Here is a 19843-nt window from a genome sequence, read left to right on the forward strand (position 1 = left end):
GTAGGTATGTAAACAAAGTCCCCTGACCTTAGATTGATATGGATTTTCAATTATTTCCCACAGGAAATAATTGAAAACTAGTTTCACCATCATAATACTTGAATTATTAATTATTAATATTATTATATTGAAAAATATTCTACACGAATCCCTTGTTTATTGCACTTAATTGGTTCCAGGCCTCACAGTGATAAGTGAATGTCGGCCAAGTAGGATTCCATATTTAGAAATGGAATATGTTCGTACTTACAGCATTGACAAACTGTTCACTGTAAAATGGGGTTATAAGGGACGGCGGTGTAATAAGGGACAATTTTTGGGAAAATGTTTTAAATGTAATTCTGCCTTTTCATGTTAAACAGGAAGCTGCTTTGTGTCATCTTTTATGGTACATCTTTCTAAGCATGTTTTTTAACATTATTAACGCCCATGAAATAGCGCCTCTATAGTCACCTTTACACCCATATGACCAAATCTAGTAGACAGTCTCATTAATGTAACATTACTGACACCTAGTGACCACTGTAGAATACTACATGTCTTTGAATGGGACTTTTAATGCCTTATGTTTGTTTCTATTTGAGTTCATTTAGCCATTTTTATGATTAAAAATGCTTAATGTAGGCACAACAAATTTAAATATGCATGTTTTGTGTAATAATAGGAATATTTAATCACAAAACTTAAGCAAAGTGTGAATTCACAGCTTCCATGTTTATGCAACACGCAACGCAAATATATTGCCTATGTACTCTCATATATAGTCCACCAATCTGTCCTAGTGAGCATTCATAATTCATAATCAATTCACCTCACAGGTGTGGCATACATTGATGCTGATTACTGCACAGGTGCCAATAATCGTAATTATTTCTAATCCACCATCATCAGCTGTTAGCATCTGTGTTTCATTGAGGGGACCAGGGTTCAATTCCACCCTCGGCCATCTCTGTGTGGAGTTTGCATGTTCTCCCCGTGCATGCGTGGGTTTCCTCCCACATTCCAAAAACATGCTAGGTTAATTGGCGACTCCAAATTCTCCATAGGTATGAATGTGAGTGTGAATGGTTGTTTGTCTATATGTGCCCTGTGATTGGCTGGCCACCAGTCCAGGGTGTACCCCGCCTCTCGCCCGAAGACAGCTGGGATAGGCTCCAGCACCCCTTGCGACCCTTGTGAGGATAAGCGGTAGAAAATGAATGAAGGTTTAAAATATGTTGTAATATATTATTGCTATTACCATTTTTGAAAATGTTATTGTATTTTATTGATTTATTATAGTGCTTACTGAGTGCTACAACAAATTAACTCACTTGTCACTTGTTTTTTTTTTTTCATACAATGAAATTGTTTTATTTAACATCTGAACATAAGAGTTGGGAAATTAGTGTTTGGTAATTTATTTCTCTCCTGTCAGTGAATGTTATTTTTATTTTTAAATGAATAAACCATTAGCGAGCGCTATGCATTTGCATGATGAGCAGCATGGTGAGTATACACTCATGGCACCAATCTAAAATGTGCCAAATCCCCACTCTGCCTCGACAAAACAGTCTCCTCGGCTGTTGCTCTGCTATTTTTTCGAGAACTGTTTTACACAAATGACTCACGTTGAAAATGATGGCTGAGTGCGAGGACAAGCTCAGCAGCTGCTGCAGCCTTTTAGCGTGTATAATAGCCAAATGGCAGGAAATTGCCTCTGCAGGAACTTTATGATTGGGGCATGAGAGTGATGAGAATGTGTAATCATGATGGATATTTCTGTGTGTGTGTGTGTGTTTTGTTTGGTTTTTTGCCACCAGTGTGATTGAACGACCTACCAGACCGTTTCACATGAGGCCTAACTTGAGCCACATTCCAAATTTGGGAGGTTCTGTTATCTGTCAGAGGTATCCCTGTAATATTTTATTCCCAATATACGCCCAATCTAAGATCCTGTTTCACAATGCTGGCTGTAGAAAGATCATACTGCAGAAATTTCAGGTGTGTCAGAAAAAGAACACTTGTGGTATCTCACACTGATCTTTGTCTACAATTATGACAGTAATGGAGCTCTTTCTACATTTTTGTCCACACTCTCCATGTTAACATCTCTCAGTCAATATATTTCACGGAGAACTGAGTCGAGATGACTCACTGCTGCAATCATTTCAAAGCAGAGCATGGAAAGTCAAAGGCAGGGATGTCGAAACTTTTTACATAAAAATTCAATGATGCAGGAAGGCCGCCTCGATACATTTTGCCCGCAAAACTAAAACCGATCCGATGAGCTGTAGGTCAATATATACTAAGCTGCAGTATCTGAAGAAACCACTGACATCTTGGCTGTGTGTTATACGTGACAAAGCAAACTCTTATGTAATAGTTAATAATGTACATCTCCGCCAAGCGCAGAGCGGAGGTTATGTTTTTGCTGGCATTTATCTGTCTGCTCGTCTGCGTTCAAAATAACTTGAAAATTCCTGATGGATTTGGATGAAATTTTTCAGGAATTGACGGAAGTGGAAGCAGAGTTCTGGCTACTCCAAAGCTAAAATTATCAACTCATTCGGGACCTTTAGCTTTCCAAGTAAATTGTGCTATCATGCTAGGTGCTAGCATGCTAATGTTAGCTTTACTAGCATTTTCAGCTATGGGTAGACACATAATGTATGTAAACACTTAGCACTATCAGGCAAGGTGTCAGCATGCTAACATTGGCATGTTAGCATTGCTAGCATATAAACATAACGTCTTTTTAGCCATCTTCATAGGTATAAACACTAAGCGCTATCAGGCAAGGTGTCAGCATGCTAACATTGGCATGTTTGCATTGGTAGCATATAAACATAAAAGCATTTTAGCCATCTTCATAGGTAGACACTTATATAAAGACCTGGCAGTATGTTTGGTGTTATCACGCCAACATGTTAACATGGTTAGCATAGTAGCATTTTTAGACATTTTCACAGCGAGATACATATATAAACATGTGGCACTATTATGCTATGTGTTACATAACATGTTAATAATAGCATGTTTGCATTGCTAGCCATATTCATAGATAGATTTATATAAAGACTTCCCCACTATTATGCTACGTGTTAACATGCTAATGTTAGTATGTTTATATTTCTAGCCATTTTCAGAGATAGACATTTGTATAGACTTCCCCACTAGTATTCTAGGTTTTAGTTAGTTAGCATTGTTCGCATGGCTAGCATGTTAACATTAGCAATGTAAATATGTACAAAAAATAAATGCAGTAATCTTCATGATGTAAATATGGGGGAACTATGGTGCTTGGGAGAGGTCTGCGCTTTCCAATAATGAATTAATTTGATTTTCAGACTATGTAAAAGGACAACAAAACCATGAGCCGTAAGCTGAAAATGGACTCCACACTTTGGACACCCTTGTTCTAAGGTGAAAAATGAATTGATAAACTGCAGTGGTAAGGATTTGTGGCCTGTGTCAGGGGTGTGAAACTACTTGATGAATACAGTGTCTGTAAAGACATAACAGAGCTCCCCTTCTTCGGGGTCCAATCCAGTCATAACAAGTGGACGATAGCTCAAAGACACACGAGACACAAACGGAACGACTACGGTTGTACCTATGGACCATAGGAGCTATGGTATGAATAAATTGAGGTTCAGGATTAGGGCAAGGGTAAAAGTGGGGTTGGTGTAATAATTAATATTTCCCCTTGGAAAAACTTGGATTGCCGTTACTGTGTTGGTTTGGGATCAGGGCAACAATTCTGCTAAGATTAGGGCTAGCGTTTGTTATAGTGTTCGGGTAAGTGTTCACACTTGAGATTCCGATTAAGGTTTGGCTTAAAGTGGGAGTAAAAGTAGGGTTGAGATTGAGGTTCAGGTTAAAGTTCGATTAGGGTTTAATGTCACAACAGGGAACTGTGAATAACAAAAACACAAATACTTTTGATTGATTTTCTACATCTGAACAACCAAAGAAGCAATACAAGAGCCGTCTCATGTGTATTCAGTCTAGCCTTGACAAAGATAACGATAAACGACATCCATGATAATGATGCATGTTATTACTGTGGGTTGTAAGATTTGTTTTGGCTTGGTTTGTTTTTTGTTACAGCAAATTGCTTTGCGTCTCTGCAGGTGTGTGCCTCTTTGTTTCCTTGTATTGGAGGACTCCGGCTCCCTGATTGGTTGTTGCAGGGGACCAGCCAGGGGATCCATCAATCTCCCTCAATTGACATACCTTCAAATTTGGACTGTTCTTAGCTATACATTTTAACTAATGTTAGTACACATTAATGTCACACTGATTTGTTCTGATTATCGGATTAAGGCAAGAGGCCTCTTGTCTCCAAAACAAGTCCTCCACATGCTTATCACCTGATTCAAGCATGTTCTGTTTTGAAGCAGATTTTCCCTAGACCCAGTTTATAAATACATTTCATGTACAGCACTACAGAGTGGTTCATATGGCTGTTCTGAGCTTGGGGGAGGGCAGATAATTTGTACTGTTTCTAAGGAAGTCCGCCCGTCAGTGAAGAACACAAAGGAACGGTACCAAGGTACCCCGCTTTTCAAACAGAGCCATCCCAAACTTCTTTCAGGGCTCACTTCCAATTGCGTAAACCTCATTATCTGAAACTTTGGCATCGTTTAATACGAGAATACAACATTCTAATTACATTTATAGGTCAGAAAAATGGGAAAAGCATAATAGGTCCGCTTTAACTCCAAGGTATCACAAAGAGCCCAGAAGATGCTATTTATGTTGCTTACTTAGTATGGATTCAAGACAAACGCTTCTCAGTGAAGATGCATGTGTGTCAAGTGCCACTGATGACGCAAGTGCAAAGGTGACGGGACTCGAAAGCAACGTAAAGAGTGAGCTGGATGTGAATCCACAATGTCTCCACGAGTGCTACTCCTCCCTAAGAGTGGACTGAAGCGTTCTAATCTAAGTATGGAAAACAGTCCACGTTGTTCACCTCTTCAACTCCATGACACATTTGCATATGGCCCGTATTTACCGAAGAGATTACAGCCTGCCATGATTTGAATAAACATATCTTCTTTTTTCCTCAAAGGAAGGATTATACTGTGTTCACACATCTATGGTATTTGCTACGTTATAGCATAGCCTTGAGAAACTGGAGAAGACACTTGAATCAGCTGGAGAGGTTCCATACGAGAAGCCTGCGGTCAATTATGAACATCCACTGACAAGACCGGATCACAAACCTTGAGGTCCTAGATGATTAGCATCGAGGCCGTGATACTAAAAAAGCCCAGCTCTGATGGGTTGGCCACGTGATTTGGATGGACGACCACAGGCTGCCAAAGCAGCTCATGAATGGCAAATTGACTTCTGGAAAGCGGCACCAAGGCAGACCACGTAAAACAGGGGTGCTCACACTTTTTCAGCATGCGAGCTACTTTTAAAATTACCGAGTCAAAATGATCTACCCACTACAAAAATGCAAAACATCTATTTATTTTCAAATGTATTGAGGATTATTTGTACGTACAATGTATGTTGATGTACCTTACATAACCAAATGAGCCAATATTGCAAAACACACATAATTAACTATTAACATTTTTTGTAATTACCTGAGTTTACTTTGATGACTTGCACTGAATTGAATCAGCCAGGGATGCATAGTCCGGACAGTAGCTGCTGATAGCCAGGTTAGCCAGGCAAACGCACTTCGAAAAAGACATTGTGAAAAAAAAAAGTCCACCTCCCATTCCGTATGGAAGTGATATGTTTTTGCCTTTTTACTTGGTCCAGCTCCTTCACTCATTTTAGTGACCATAAACTTTAGCGAGGGCTTAAAATCTGACGTAATTCGCCGACTAGCTTAGCACTTTGCATCGTTGTTTACGCATGAGCGGTGACCTAAAGGTCAAAATTCAATTGTCATCTGACTGGTTGTCCTGTATGTCAATCAAGTAACGGGGATGGATGATAGGCTGACATCGTAAGTTCTGCTGCACTTAGAGACGTTGTTTGATTTGATTGGTCGCCCGAAGGGCAACATTCAGTTGTCATCTGAATGGCTGCCCTGTATATCAATCAAGTGACGACATTGATGCTAGGATGATATTTTTTTTAATGTCACGCCGCGATCGACCAGTACCACCTCCGCGATCGACCGGTAGATCGCGATCGACTTAATGAGCACCCCTGACGTAAAAGATTCAAGGACTGCGCGTAGTGCAATATAAAACAACCTGGCACACCTTCAACATCCAAACTTGTGACAACTTTCAGTAGAAGACGCGAGCTGATGCGACTGCAGCACGGGCAAGAAGAAAGGCGTTAACCGCCAATCCTGACCAACCCGGACAGTTTCCTTGCCCTTTACTGCACTCGTGTCTGCCGATCAAGGATTGGCTGAACCAGCCATCTCCGTCCACACATAAAAACACAAAACAACAACTTAACACAGGGGTCTCAAACCCGCGGCGCACGGGCCAAAAGTGGCCCGCAGGACACTAGTTTGAGGCCCCCGCCTTGATATGAAAGTTTAATGTTAGTGCGGCCCGTGCAAGTTTGATATGGATGCTGTATGGTATCATGTACCCAGAAAAAATTATTACGTTTGATTAATGTTCATGTTAAAGGTTAAATAACTGTTAATAGTTATCCTCCCTCTCCGTGTGGAAGTGGTAAGTTTTTGGCTATTTAAGTTTAAAGGAAATAACTTGAAGTCTACCATTTAGGTCGCTAGCTCTCTAGTTTGCGAGTTAGCATGTGTCCCAAGACCCTGCAGTTGCGCAATATGTTGTAAATAAAACCGGCATGCGGTTTAATGCCGGTATTTGGAGTTTAGGGTTTTGGCTAAAGCCAGGATTAATGCAGGGTTGAGATTCTGTTTATTTGGCCTTATATAAAACAAAGTACAGTAAAGTACACAATCAGTATTCAGTATACCACAGTTGCTGTTGATGACCGTATCAGATAACTGACAATTTTCTGTACAATTCACAGAATTGTGTTTCCATTTTTCGTCATCAACTTTGAACTGTGAGCAAACGAGCTTTTGAAAAAGAAAAAAAAAAAAACTCCACCAGGGCATTACAGTCTGTCTCTTCTTGCTTGTCCTATAATTTAGAAAAGGCAACTTTGTACAAATAAATGCTTTCTTTGTCAGCATAAATCGACCTTGTCTGGGTGCCTCGAGACGTATGATGGCTGCTAAACTAAAGAGCGATAAACTCTACAGATTAAAGCAACTAAACTGACAAAACACGCTTTAATTTCTTTTCACCCTTTGTACTTCAGTGAAAAGACACTCTGCAAGAATAGTAACACATCACTTTCACACAACTTTGAGTACACAAAAGGCTTTTTTCCCTCAAATATTTTTCACTAATCTGTAGTCGTGAGTGAGCACTTCGCCTCTGCCGAGAAAATCCATCCATGGAATATCAAGGTGCGGTAAAGACAGCATGATTATCGCACAAAATGTGTGTGAGTAAGTGTTAAGTCTATGAATGATGTATAAAAACAGGACCCAACTAAAAGGGAATATTCCTGCAGGTTTGTATTGCTCTGCAATGTCAAGCATCTCATTTCAAACATGTCACGGACGCTACATCATCTTCAGGGTACACATGCAAGTAGTTGACTACTGGAATAAAAACGCTATGTCCATACCATTCTACTACACGAAAACATGCAACATATCAACATGATCATCAGTAATCAATGCTGTTACAGAATGCCGTTTATATCTGAAAAAGTATAAACAGGAAATAGAAAACCTAAGCGCTAGCTCCGGACACGAGAGCGTCTAGAAGAGTGCGGCTTGCATTCATTACAGGAAGACGCGCCGTCGCCCAATCAGTACTTCCAGTTGTCACCACAGGATGTTTATGGGTGAGCTTTTGTGGAAAGACGTTACCACAACGGTGCAAGATGAAGTGCAGTGCAACTTCATCACTGAGAGGAACTGCTATATATTTTTTTATAATAATGAATGAGGACTGTGATTCATGCCATTCAAACTACACACAAAACCTGTTTGACTTTGCTATGAACTGTTGTTTATCTGCAAAGTCACCAAAATGGACTTGAAAATGGAGTGCTGGCATGCAGCTGATAATGGAACTGACTGTGTAAACACTGTTAGCAGAGCCGCTTCGTTCATCACCTCCCGCTTTCTCTGCCGTCACAGGATGCTGACCCGCTCGGTGAGGCCTTGCATTTCCGCGTCGTCCCTGCAGTCCCCGTCGTCGTCTGAGGTAGGCGCGGGAGGAGGGGCCACGAGGTGGGCCGGGTAAGATAGCGTGTACTGGTGGGCGAATGCTTGCCAGCGGCTGTCGTCGCTCTCGTGAGTGATGTAGCGCTCGCCCAGCTTGGTCTCCAGCTCTCGCAGGTCGAGCCATGTCTGATAGTCCTGGGGGATGATGGGAGGGAATAAAGTTTCAGTTAGAAGCTTTGGAATTGGATCCAAAGTTGAAAAGGGCTTTTAGTGCATCATTAGGCGAACATATTATAAGATGGATGCACGAGTGCGTGACTGAACTTAAATGACTCACTAAACATTTTCATCCAAGTCATTATAACTTGAAAAATATATTTCTATTAATGTTTTTTTTGCCGTCAAACTAAATTAATTAAGCATCTAGAGGGCAATGAATCAAAAAATGTAATGTTTTCCCTTCATTACTCGTATCATATTATCTTTCTATGCTGATAGGCTGGGAGAAGTCACATGGTTCTGATGGGTGTTCTCACCATACACTCGCAACTACAGCAACCACTGCCACTTCAAATTTAAGCAAATTTAAGTATTCTACTATGGTCATTAGGTGTCAGTAATGTTATTGTAATGTTGGGTCAGACACACAAGCACCAGACTGCATCCCCGGAACGACAGTTTTGGTATTGCAGGTTTGAATGATGTCACAACAGGCACAGGCCGTAACCTACGATAAGTTAAAACTCAACTGTGAACCCCCAACATCACTTCCTGTACGCCCCCTACTCAGCTCCCCTAACACATTTACAGCAACATACAGGAAAATGAGTCTTATTTATGTCTTAAATGGCTTATTTTCTCTTACTATGTCTACTACAGTGGGTACTATGAGTGTAAGGTTGATTATAGGGGTGTTATTTCATGTCTAGGGAGCTCTAATAGTGTTAAAAACATTAATTCTTCTGTTTACGGTGTCCACATTTATTGGCCCATGGCATAATTTGATTAATTTAATGAAACTGTAATTTAATACAAAAAATTAAAAAAAAAAAAAAACAGCAGCAAGAATGAAAAAATCAGCAGTAATTTTATAAGAAGATTAAGAGAAAAGCATAGCAATTTTACAAGAATACATCTGAATATTATGAGAAAAAAATCTTATTTTAATAGTTTAAAGTTTAAATTTTACATAAGAAAACATATTATTTTAAGTATTCTAAAAATAATCTGAAATACAAAATAATGAATTACATTTTTGGGAAAACTAGCTTGTGGAAAACTTATTTTACAATAATAGAATCAAGATATGATGGGAATAAAGTGAAAATATTATGAGAAGAAAATAGTTGAAATCAGTAGAAAATTTAAAAAGACGTTCTAACAAAAAAAAAGTTGAAATATTCAAGAAAAAAGATTTTTAAGTCATAATATTATAAGAAACAAACAAAACAAAGAATAAAGTTATACATTTTGGAAAATTCAGTTGGTCAAAAAGTCAGAATATTACAGGAATAAAGTCAAAACATGAAGAGAATAAATCAATAAATAAGAATAATTTACTAGAAAGTTGAAATATTTGGAAAATGCAAAAAATAAAAATAAGAATAAAAAAAGCATCAGTAAAAATGAGAGAAAAAAGACCAAAGTCCATACTAATAATATACTATTTTTCACCTACTGTGTATAACAAAGCTGAAATGCAGTTCATGTTGTATCTTTTCATTTTTCAGTATGTAGTAGCTGAGACGCCCCTGGTCTACGGGTGTTTATTACGTCTGAGCTACATGACACTGTTTATGTTTGTGTTACCTGCAAGTAAGTGTGGCTGAGACTCTTGTCCACGCTGAAGCGCTTCCTCATCTTAACTTGCAGCAGGTTGTTGATCAAGTCAATGGCTGGAAAGCAAACACATCATGGAAGTAAAGCCATGAAGGAACCCTCCCCCGCTAATGTTTACAACTTGTACAGCTCCTCCACAGCTGTGTTTACCATCATTGGAGATCTGCTTCCAAGGGTTGGAAGGGTACATGAAGGCAGCGTTGTGTATTTGGTCATTGATATCTTCATCCTCGTTGAAAGGAAACGTGCCGCTGAGGCTGACGTACATGATAACGCCCACCGACCACATGTCCAGCGAGCGGTTGTAGCCCTGATTCAACAGGACCTCCGGGGCGAGGTAGGCCGGCGTGCCAACCACCGAGCGACGGAAGGACTTCTCCCCGATGATACGGGCAAAGCCGAAATCACACAGCTTTACCTGGGAGAAGAGCAGAATGGATGTAAAATACGAGATACGATTAAGGATGCCGTCGAGGACCAAATCCAGCCTATGAATGACATCACATTCAGATACCTGTTATTGTAATGTTGGCTCAGACACACAAGCACCAGACTGTATCCTCGGAACAACAGTTTTGTATTGCAGGTTTGAATGATGTCACAACAGCCACATGCCGTAACGTATGATAAGTTAAAACTCAACTGTGAACCCCTAACATCACTTCCTGTACGCCTCCTACTCAGCTCCCCGACCACCGGAACACATTGACAGCAACATAAAGGAGCATTAGTCTTATTTATGTCTTACATGGCTTATTTATTCTTACTATGTCTACTATCATGGGAAGTATGAGTGTAAAGGTGATTGTAGGGGTGTTATTTCATGTCTAGGGAGCTCTAATAGTTTTAAACATTCATTCTTCTGTCTATGGCAGAGGTGTCCACGTTTATTGGTCCATGGCATAATTTGATTAATTTAATTAAACTGTGATTTAATACAAAAAATAAAAAATCTTCAGCAGCAAGAATGAAAAAAATCAGCAGTAATTTTATAAGAAGATAGTCAAAACATTTAGAGAAAAGCATAGCAATTTAACAAAGAATTTGAATATTATGAGGAAAAAAAATCTTATTTTAATAGTTTAAAGTTTAAATTTTACCTTAAAAAACACATTATTTTAAGTATTATAAAACAATCTGAAATACAAAATAATGAACTGTGGGTAGTATGAGCATAAAGGTGATTATAGGGGTGGTATTTCATGTCTAGGGATCTCTAATAGTGTTAAAAACATTTATTCATTCATTTTCTACCGCTTATCCTCACAAGGGTGGTGGAGGGGGTGCTGGAGCCTATCCCAGCTGTCTTTGGGCAAGAGGCGAGGTCCACCCTGGACTGTTGGCCAGCCAATCACAGGGCACATATAGACAAACAACCATTCACACTCACATTCATACCTATGGACAATTTGGAGTCGCCGATTAACCTAGCATGTTTTTGGACGAGGACGTAAGATTCAGATAACTCACAACAGTAGAGCGCTCCTATTATATAGATGATCTTTGACTTCCGTTTTACAGAACAGGAACAGGAAGCTTCTGTTCTTAAGCGCAAGGCTCACTGCTATTTTTGAGGACCTACAAAACACTAGCACGCTCCCGTCATATAGACAATCTTTGACTACTCTTTGCACTGAAGGTGTGCACTACGACTAGTTCCCCTGGGGTGACAATAACCTGCGTCAGAAATGTGCCACAATCATAACAGTTGCGTTAGATTCTATTTTTGGAGTATGAGTGAAGGCTCTGGGTGTCACCCCCTTTCCCGCTGCAGGTGCGCAGCTTACTGGTTTCTCTCTGGTCTCTACTTGATCCCTGCTCATGCTCTCTCTCTGCCCTCAGACCCTGGTCCGCCCTGATGGGAGGAGCTACCCGGCCAGTCACAGGTGTTTTCAATCACCACCTCTCCCATTTAGGTACACCTGTGGCAGCAGGAGGGCGTTGTTGTATTATTCCTTGTGGACGCACGTCACATGCCTGTTTCTTCTAGCCTTTTTGCCTGTTACCCCTTTCTGCCGCCGTGCTGCGTTTTTTTTCTGGTGGTGCCTTTTCTGTTCTTTTTCAACCACACCATAGTTTTTTGTTGTTTCCACTACTACCAATAAAGACTCATCTCTTTTATATGCAACATTTCCTGCCTGTGTGCATCATTTGGGGCCAACCTACTCCCTGACGTGACACTAGGGGAACACAAGACCAAAAAAGGTTGGGAAACACTGTTATAGAGGATCTTTGGCATGTATGGTATTATAGGTGCTCTACTAAGTGTATAACATACTTGAAATATCATCGACCACTAATAAAATTCCCCAAGAATAACTGTGTTGATTTCCTACTTGGGGAAAAGGATCAGCAGAGGCAAGCAGCACATTCTCGGGTTTGAGATCGCAGTGGACAATGTTCTTAAAGTGTAGGTGTCTCAGCGCTGCAAGAATCTGCGTGAAAATCAGACAAACAGGATGTAGATTATACAAACCGGAAAGCAAAAAAACCCACAAGCAGCATGCAAACATAAGTACTGAAAGTAAATCCCCTCTGTGCCGACGTGCATGCACACCTGAGTGATGAGGAATTTGGTGAGCCTCTCAGGCAGTCGGCCTTTCTCGCTGGAGAGGATCATTTCCAGCATGTCACCGTGGAGCTTCTCCATAACAACAAACACTTTCTCAGGGGTCTCGAACATACACTCCAAGTTAACGATGCCCAAGTGGCGCAGACTCTGAAAGAAAATGGGTTTCCGACAAAGAGGGGATGATAGGATTCACATTCCTCAGATGGAGAATGTACATTTTAGCAAGGACAAAAAGCTTTTTAAAATAAATCACTGTTGCGCTTCAGGTAAGTAGAGCTCTAGAGAAGGTCATAAACAACATTTGAATGTGACGTTTGAAAAACTTTGTCGTCACCTGCTGGTCAAAACATGTAATACATTACTTATTTTATTGTCTTAGAACACATGTGTCGACAGAGGGCCGAAGCGCTGCAGGTTTTCTTTCCAACCAGTTTCTCCAGCAGGTGATTTAATTGATGAGCTCCTTCCCTCAAACCAAAGGAGGGTTAATCATTAAAACCACCTGCTTCAGTGACCGGCTGGAAAGCAAACCTGAAGTGTCTCGACCCTCCATGGCATGAGTTTGACACTCATGTCTTAGAACATTCATTCATTCATTCATTTTCTACCGCTTTTTCCTCACGAGGGTTGCAGGGGTGTTGGAGCCTATCCCTTGGGGTGAGAGGCGGGGTACAACCTGGACTGGTCGCCAGCCAATCACAGGGCACATAGAGACAAACAACCATTCACACTCACATTCATACCTATGGACAATTTGGAGTCGCTAATTAACCTAGCATGTTTTTGGAATGTGGGAGGAAACCGGAGTACCCGGAGAAAACCCACGCATGCACGGGGAGAACATGCAAACTCCACACAGAGATGGCCGAGGGTGGAATTAAACCCTAGTCTCTTAGCTGTGAGGTCTGCGCGCTAACCACTAGACCGCCATGCCGCCTGTCTTAGAACAGTTTGTCTCAATTATTTTCCATCATATAGACTACATAAATGTTGTTGCACCCCACCCGATTTAAAATACTGCAGAAACTGATAATATTTATTAATTTATCTGTACTGTACAGACCCCACTTGAAACTGAAATCAGGAAAATGCTACAAAATTGAGAGAATCCAAGGGTATTCAAGAGGCAAATCGCATGTTCATTCATTCATTTTCTGCCACTTATCCTCACAAGGGTCCCGGGGGTGCTGGAGCCTATCCCAGCTGTCTTCAGGCGAGAGGCGGGGTACACCCTGGACTGGTGGCCAGCCAATCACAGAGCACATATAGACAAACAACCAACCATTCACACTCCCATTCATACCCATGATGAGTACGATCATTTTGTACGTTTCCCCCTTGCCCGTCCCACTATTTAAGAAGCACTGGCCTAGAAATAAAAGTAAAAGTTAATTATTATGTTCACCGTTGTATGAATTCCACATTAATGTATGATCAAATTGTTGTAAATGACCATGGTTTCATTGTCATTCTATTTTATCCTTATGTAGTACTGGTGGTAGAAGTTACTGGTGGTAGAATACATAAAAGTAGTTACCTGCAGTATAGCCACCTCGTTCCTCAGCTGGCTCTCCTGCTTAGTTGGGAAGCGGAGCTTGTCAATAACTTTAACGGCCACATCCCTTCCAGTCTTCCGGTGCTTTCCTGGTTGTAAACATGTACACTTGTGTGATTTTATGTTTTTAGCAATATTACACGACAGATGACATCACGTAAGCTTATTTGAAGGTACATACCTCCATACACGATTCCAAATTGCCCAGATCCCAAAACTTCATCAGCAAATATTTGGTACACTGTACCGATGTCCTGCAAGAAGGCAAAAAAAGAACACTAGTAACCATACGCATTTTAGAATTCACATACATAAAAAAAAAAGTCATACCACATTCTCTTGGATTTGACTGTTGGACACAGAAATGCTGACTGAGGCTTGTCCTATGGAGGAAATATGCATGTCACAGTGTAGATTATACACAGCAGTACAGCAGGGGTTCACAAACTCAGGGCCCACTTGAAAATCTAAAAAATGTCCGCGGCCCACCTTTGTCCTATAAACAGTACAAAGATGAAATGCTGCATTCTCAGAGCACTTATTATTATTATTATTAGTAGTAGTAGTAGTAGTAATAATAGTAATGTGAATTTGTTATAATATTAATATTATTACTAATTAATATTACGATTATGACAAATTATTGTCATAAGCTCCAGCACACCCTCGACCCTCATGAGGATAAGTGTTGAAATGAATGAATGAACGTCTGGTACCAATTAACGGTGATAAATGAGGGATTATGCATTATTACACATTCTCTGTTATTGTCTCCCTATTAGAAAATGCTATTGCTAACTATTGCTAACTAAATGCTAACTATTAGTAATTGCTGTGAAGAAAGTGCTAGGATATTCTTTAGTAACTTGTATTTGTTGAAGCATGTACTATGTTGTATATTGTGTAGTGTTTTCTAAATATTGTCAACCTTGTGTGCCTCCTGACTCACTGTGAGTGGTGTGTCCCTCGGCTGGAGGAGCATCCTGGAAGATGACGGGCATGAGGGCCTGGCGGATGACGCTCTCCCATGCCGTGGCCACTTCGCGGCCGATGCCGCTGTTGGGCGCCACTTGGCTGGGCGAAGGAGGCATCTGCGGGACAGTCTGCTGGGGGGACAGCGGCGGAAGCGTGTTGGGGTCCTCCCCAACAAAGTAGCACATGGTCCCTGTGATGATCTCAAAGCAGTGCTGGTTTGTTCCCGAGGGCACCAGAGTGAAGTTGTCGGCAGGTCGTACCTCCAGAATTTCTGAGAGAGGGATCTCCTGCAAGAAAGATGCATCAGGAATGAGACAAAATGATGGCGGCCGACTTGAAATGTGGCATTCCTTAAAATTAAACACCTACCTTGTAGTATTTGTTTGAGGTGTTGTTCTGGAAAAGGATGATGCACTTACAGTCCAGGCGCCAGTAGTGCCTCTTTCTCTGTTGGGGATTGAATCAGAGTGGGGGTGTCGCAGGTCAGCGACATTCAAGTTGAGGATGGCGACTGACAGTCGATCTCCAAAGGAAGAGAAGAAGAAAGGCCAGGTGACAGGTGACAGGCTGAGATGTTGGAAACTCAGGAGTGACAAGCAAGAAGGCAAGAACAGACAAAGACAAAGAAGAGCGAGTGTTAATGCAGAAAGATAGGAAAGCTAAGTAAAAAGTAGAACGCAGATCAACACAAAATGACACATAACATACGCATACAGTAATCCCTCACCACTTCACACGTCATATTTCACTGCTTGTATCTCACGTTTTTTCAAAAATATATTCGTAAATCATTGCTGTTTTGTGGTTGAATACAGCCTGTTACCAGAAATTCAGAAAAAAAAACATTTGCTATATATATATATATATATATATATATATATATATATACCGTATTTTCCGGACTATAAGTTTTTTCATAGGTTGGCTGTTACATCAACACTGGACACCTTTTCTGTTCATGTTTATTTTTTGTGTAGCTGAATAACCATTAGTCGCTAATAACCATTGTGTTAGCATATCTTACATCTATTCAGCCTGTTCTCTATTATTTTATGATTAGAACTTGCCTTCCAAGAGGATGTAATGTCTGTTTTGGTCAAGTAGTTTTTAAAATAAATTACTCGCAAAAAATTCTTATGTATGTTTTTTTCTACCTAATTATGTATTTTAGGCTTTGACTTATACTCCGAGCGACTTAATATACGTATAAGCGGCACCGGTGTATAAACCACACGTGTCCTTGACATAAAATGACATGACACTGTGAGGACCAGGCAGCTTGTTATTTAACAGGAGCCAATAATAAAGTATGAAAAAAATCACAATAACAAATTGCAGGTCATTACTGAAAATAACAGTGACTCACAGTGGCGCCTTACAGATAACACTAAAATCATCACACAGCAAATTACAACTCCCAAGGTAATTATGATAATTATACCAACATCTACCAATACAAGTTTAAAATTGTAAAAAACTGTAAAAAATGCATTGCATTCATTGGAGGACATGCAGCATAAAAAATGAAAATGAAGATCTCTGTCCACCAGAGAGAGCCCAATCCCAGAGCCATCCAGCAGACGTAACAAGAAGGCAACATAGAGAAACGACTTTGAGGACAGGAAAGGTAAAAGAAGGTAGAAGTAGAGAATTGTGATGATTTAGTGAGGGTATAGGTACCAGTGTGTCTTTATTGCTGTAATGAACCATCCATCCCTCCTTGATAGCAGTACTGGATCGACGAGTGGTCTGTCTTACTGACTGGACCACCCTCATGAGTGGAATGTTAACACTGCAAAGAAAGACATAATTGTTCGTGAAAATACAAAGTATCTGCTAGGTGTGATATGTTTGTGTTGTTTTTCCACACCTCTGATCTCCACTGACTCCATCCTGGTCACTCTCAGGAGAGAAGGAGCCTGGGATGCTGCATGCCTCGTCTGAGTCATCCATGGATGACTTGTCTGAGGCGTCATAATCGCTGGTGTAGTCCATGGGCACCTCCGGGTCCACGCTGGAACTCAGCATATCTGGGACCGGGTAAAAGAGGGAAACGCAATTGTGTTTCAAAATGGCTGCTCTTCTACTTCTACTGCTACCATTAAGGATGCAGGCAGACTTACCACTGTTGCTTCTGTTTTCTAAGACAATAAAGAGATTATAAGCAATAAGTACCAGTTTTTGTTGCATGACAGTCTATAGATGCAGGTGACATTTCAACCTACCTCCAATGGTCTCACCAAGACAGTCATTCGGAACTTTGTATGCACAGCGTTTGTGGCAGTTAAACTTGCAGTCTAAAACCCACACAGAAGAAAGCATTTAGATTAGAATCCAACACGGTAGTGTGCACTATTATTGCATATTAGCTGACCTTTACACTGGAGGCCCTGCCTGAAGAGTCCGCGGAGGAGCCTCTTGCAATAGTGGCACACTGTTGGACGCGTGTACGAGTGGATGGCGAACGTGTGCGGCACCTTCACTTTGCTCATCAGGATCTTGTCCAAGTGCACGGGTCGACCCTTGTAGAAGCGCCGGGCTTCACTCGGGGTACGAGGCTGTATTAGTGTACATTAATACACCATAAAAAAACAGCAACATGTAACACTGCTCATTCTTTCTTGTGGTTTTGGAATTCAACTCATAACACTTGGAATAGTGTCCTTACATGACGATGATGTATGCAAAAACTGTGCAGTATTTTCTTCAAAGTGCTCTAAATACCATTTGTGTGTGTGAGCGCACCAGACCAGAGTCCTCGGTGCAGATGGACGTGGTCCCGATGCTGTAAACCGACTGGCTGCTGCCCTGGGAGATGGTGGACAGGCGCCTCTTCCGAGCTCCGCAGTTGTTTGGAATGCTGAATGCGCAGCGCTTGTGGTAGTTTAATCCACACCCTGCAGGTGGCACCGAGGAACCAGGAAACGGGTGAGCACGACATCAACTGTGAATGGCATCACTTGTTCTCATGAAAAGGGGGTCTCACCGTCACACTTGAGACCTTGCCTGACCAGTCCAAACAACATTTCTCCACAGTAGTCGCAGAAAGCCGGAGCCCGATAGGAGTGCACGTTTAGAGCATGAGGACGGATTTGGAAATCTTCCGATGTGGCTGCCGCTGCAATGCAGTGAGAATAAGATGCCCACAGATGACATGACACAATAGTGGAACACAACCAGGAGAATCAGCTTCTCATTGACTCACCGGAGAGCACCACTTCCACCAGATCTCCCTCCTGAATGTCACTTGCGGCGTTAACCAGCTGCAGGATGTTGCTGGTGGAGGTGTCGTGCTTGAACAACAATATCTTATCATAGATGCCATAGAAGCCACACTCAGGGAACTGTAATACAGAAGTGTAAGGACGAAACATGAGAGCTTTGTAGGACAAACTGTATAATGACAAATGTAAACGCTTTCACAGGAATAATACACATTTCCTCACTGATTGCTGTTTCACGGTTGACGATGGTATGACTATTATTCGTCAAAAATATTGAAAAACTGGTTATGTGAAGTATTGTGGTCACAAAGGCATCAGTAATGTTACGAGACATGACGTTAGATTACATTACCTTTCATATAGATTGTGTGAAAAAAAAGGTTCTCCTCTTATTCTGTGTGGAAGTGGTATATTTTTGGCTTCTTTATCCCTTTTCCCCATTCCGTTTCAAACACTTTCCTAAGTTTAGAATAAGTACATTGAAAAGGCAAACCATTAAGCACTGTAGCTTGCAATGTTAAGGGTGGCCATTTGTCATGTCCTTGCAGGGATGCTGTACCCGAAGCAATGTGATGTGAACAAAGAATATCAGGACCGTTAAAGTGACTGTTGGAGTGATCATGTCTAGCATTGCTCTAATAATTTTAAAAGCTGTATGTAGAAAGTCATGAACAGGTTTTCTATGCTCCAACTACGAAAATATTCAATTTGTAAACATTGAATCCTACTTTGCGTAAATGCACTTATCGTGGTCGTGTCTGGAACCTACTGTACTAACGTGGGACAACTGTATATGAAAAAAACAACAGAAAATAGAAATAGACTTATTGGGTGGCAAGTCCTCCAAAAACTAGAGGTGATAGCGGTTGGAACAGTTTCCTGCAACCCAGTGGCTGCCATTGTGTCATTGGGCAATCCAATCAATTCATAGTAACAGCAGTCGTAGTTAGTTAACCACTGTTTTCTTTGACAACTACAGTACATCATCACTACAGTAAAGATGAAGCATGTATGGAAAGAACAGGGAATGTGTTTTTCCTGTATTGGTGTCAAAGTCCACTATATGGTCAGAAGCTAGCAGTGTACAGGAAGCGGAACCCTGATCTCTACCTTGGAAGGATACAATGACACATACCTTTTCACTTACCAACACACACACACACACACACACTGTGTTAAAACAGCAGTACACATCCTTTTTGTTGCCTTAATTTCACCCGAAGACACATACACACAGACACACACAAACACAATGGAAGTTTCCAAATGGTTGCTCCACGCCGCCACATGTGATATCTAGGCTTGGCTTGCATGAGTGCCAAGCGACACAGTGGGGGCACCACGCCCGAGTGGTGGCTGCTGCTCCTCACCACACAGTCTGCTACTAAACACCTAAAATACACATTAAAATACACATAAACCTACTGCATGTGACAAAACAATCCTGACTGCCTACTAACAAAACAACTTTTAAAGCCGCTGGATGCTAAATA

At 41.0% G+C, this 19843-nt stretch overlaps 1 protein-coding gene across 2 annotated transcripts in view; it reads right to left on the reverse strand.

Moving 5' to 3' along the window:
- Positions 1–3853: 3853 nt before the first annotated feature.
- prkd2 (protein kinase D2) overlaps positions 3854–19843 on the reverse strand; it is a 34616-nt gene continuing 18626 nt past the window's right edge. Inside the window, exons 2-19 of one of the 2 annotated variants that reach the window (XM_058080524.1) lie at positions 18332–18470; positions 18113–18244; positions 17851–18023; positions 17501–17684; positions 17352–17423; positions 17250–17267; positions 16997–17156; positions 16807–16918; positions 15496–15573; positions 15101–15413; positions 14482–14534; positions 14333–14405; positions 14134–14240; positions 12582–12743; positions 12361–12459; positions 10175–10442; positions 9995–10080; positions 3854–8380 (exon numbers count right to left, since the gene is read on the reverse strand). In XM_058080524.1, the coding sequence (XP_057936507.1) occupies positions 8153–8380; positions 9995–10080; positions 10175–10442; positions 12361–12459; positions 12582–12743; positions 14134–14240; positions 14333–14405; positions 14482–14534; positions 15101–15413; positions 15496–15573; positions 16807–16918; positions 16997–17156; positions 17250–17267; positions 17352–17423; positions 17501–17684; positions 17851–18023; positions 18113–18244; positions 18332–18470 (2457 nt within the window). In that variant the 3' untranslated portion in view covers positions 3854–8152. The remainder of the gene's footprint in view (positions 8381–9994; positions 10081–10174; positions 10443–12360; positions 12460–12581; positions 12744–14133; positions 14241–14332; positions 14406–14481; positions 14535–15100; positions 15414–15495; positions 15574–16806; positions 16919–16996; positions 17157–17249; positions 17268–17351; positions 17424–17500; positions 17685–17850; positions 18024–18112; positions 18245–18331; positions 18471–19843) is intronic. The other variant, XM_058080525.1, reaches the window with a different exon arrangement.

The sequence above is a fragment of the Doryrhamphus excisus genome, chromosome 8 (assembly GCF_030265055.1).
Source record: "Doryrhamphus excisus isolate RoL2022-K1 chromosome 8, RoL_Dexc_1.0, whole genome shotgun sequence".
NCBI lineage: Eukaryota > Metazoa > Chordata > Actinopteri > Syngnathiformes > Syngnathidae > Doryrhamphus > Doryrhamphus excisus.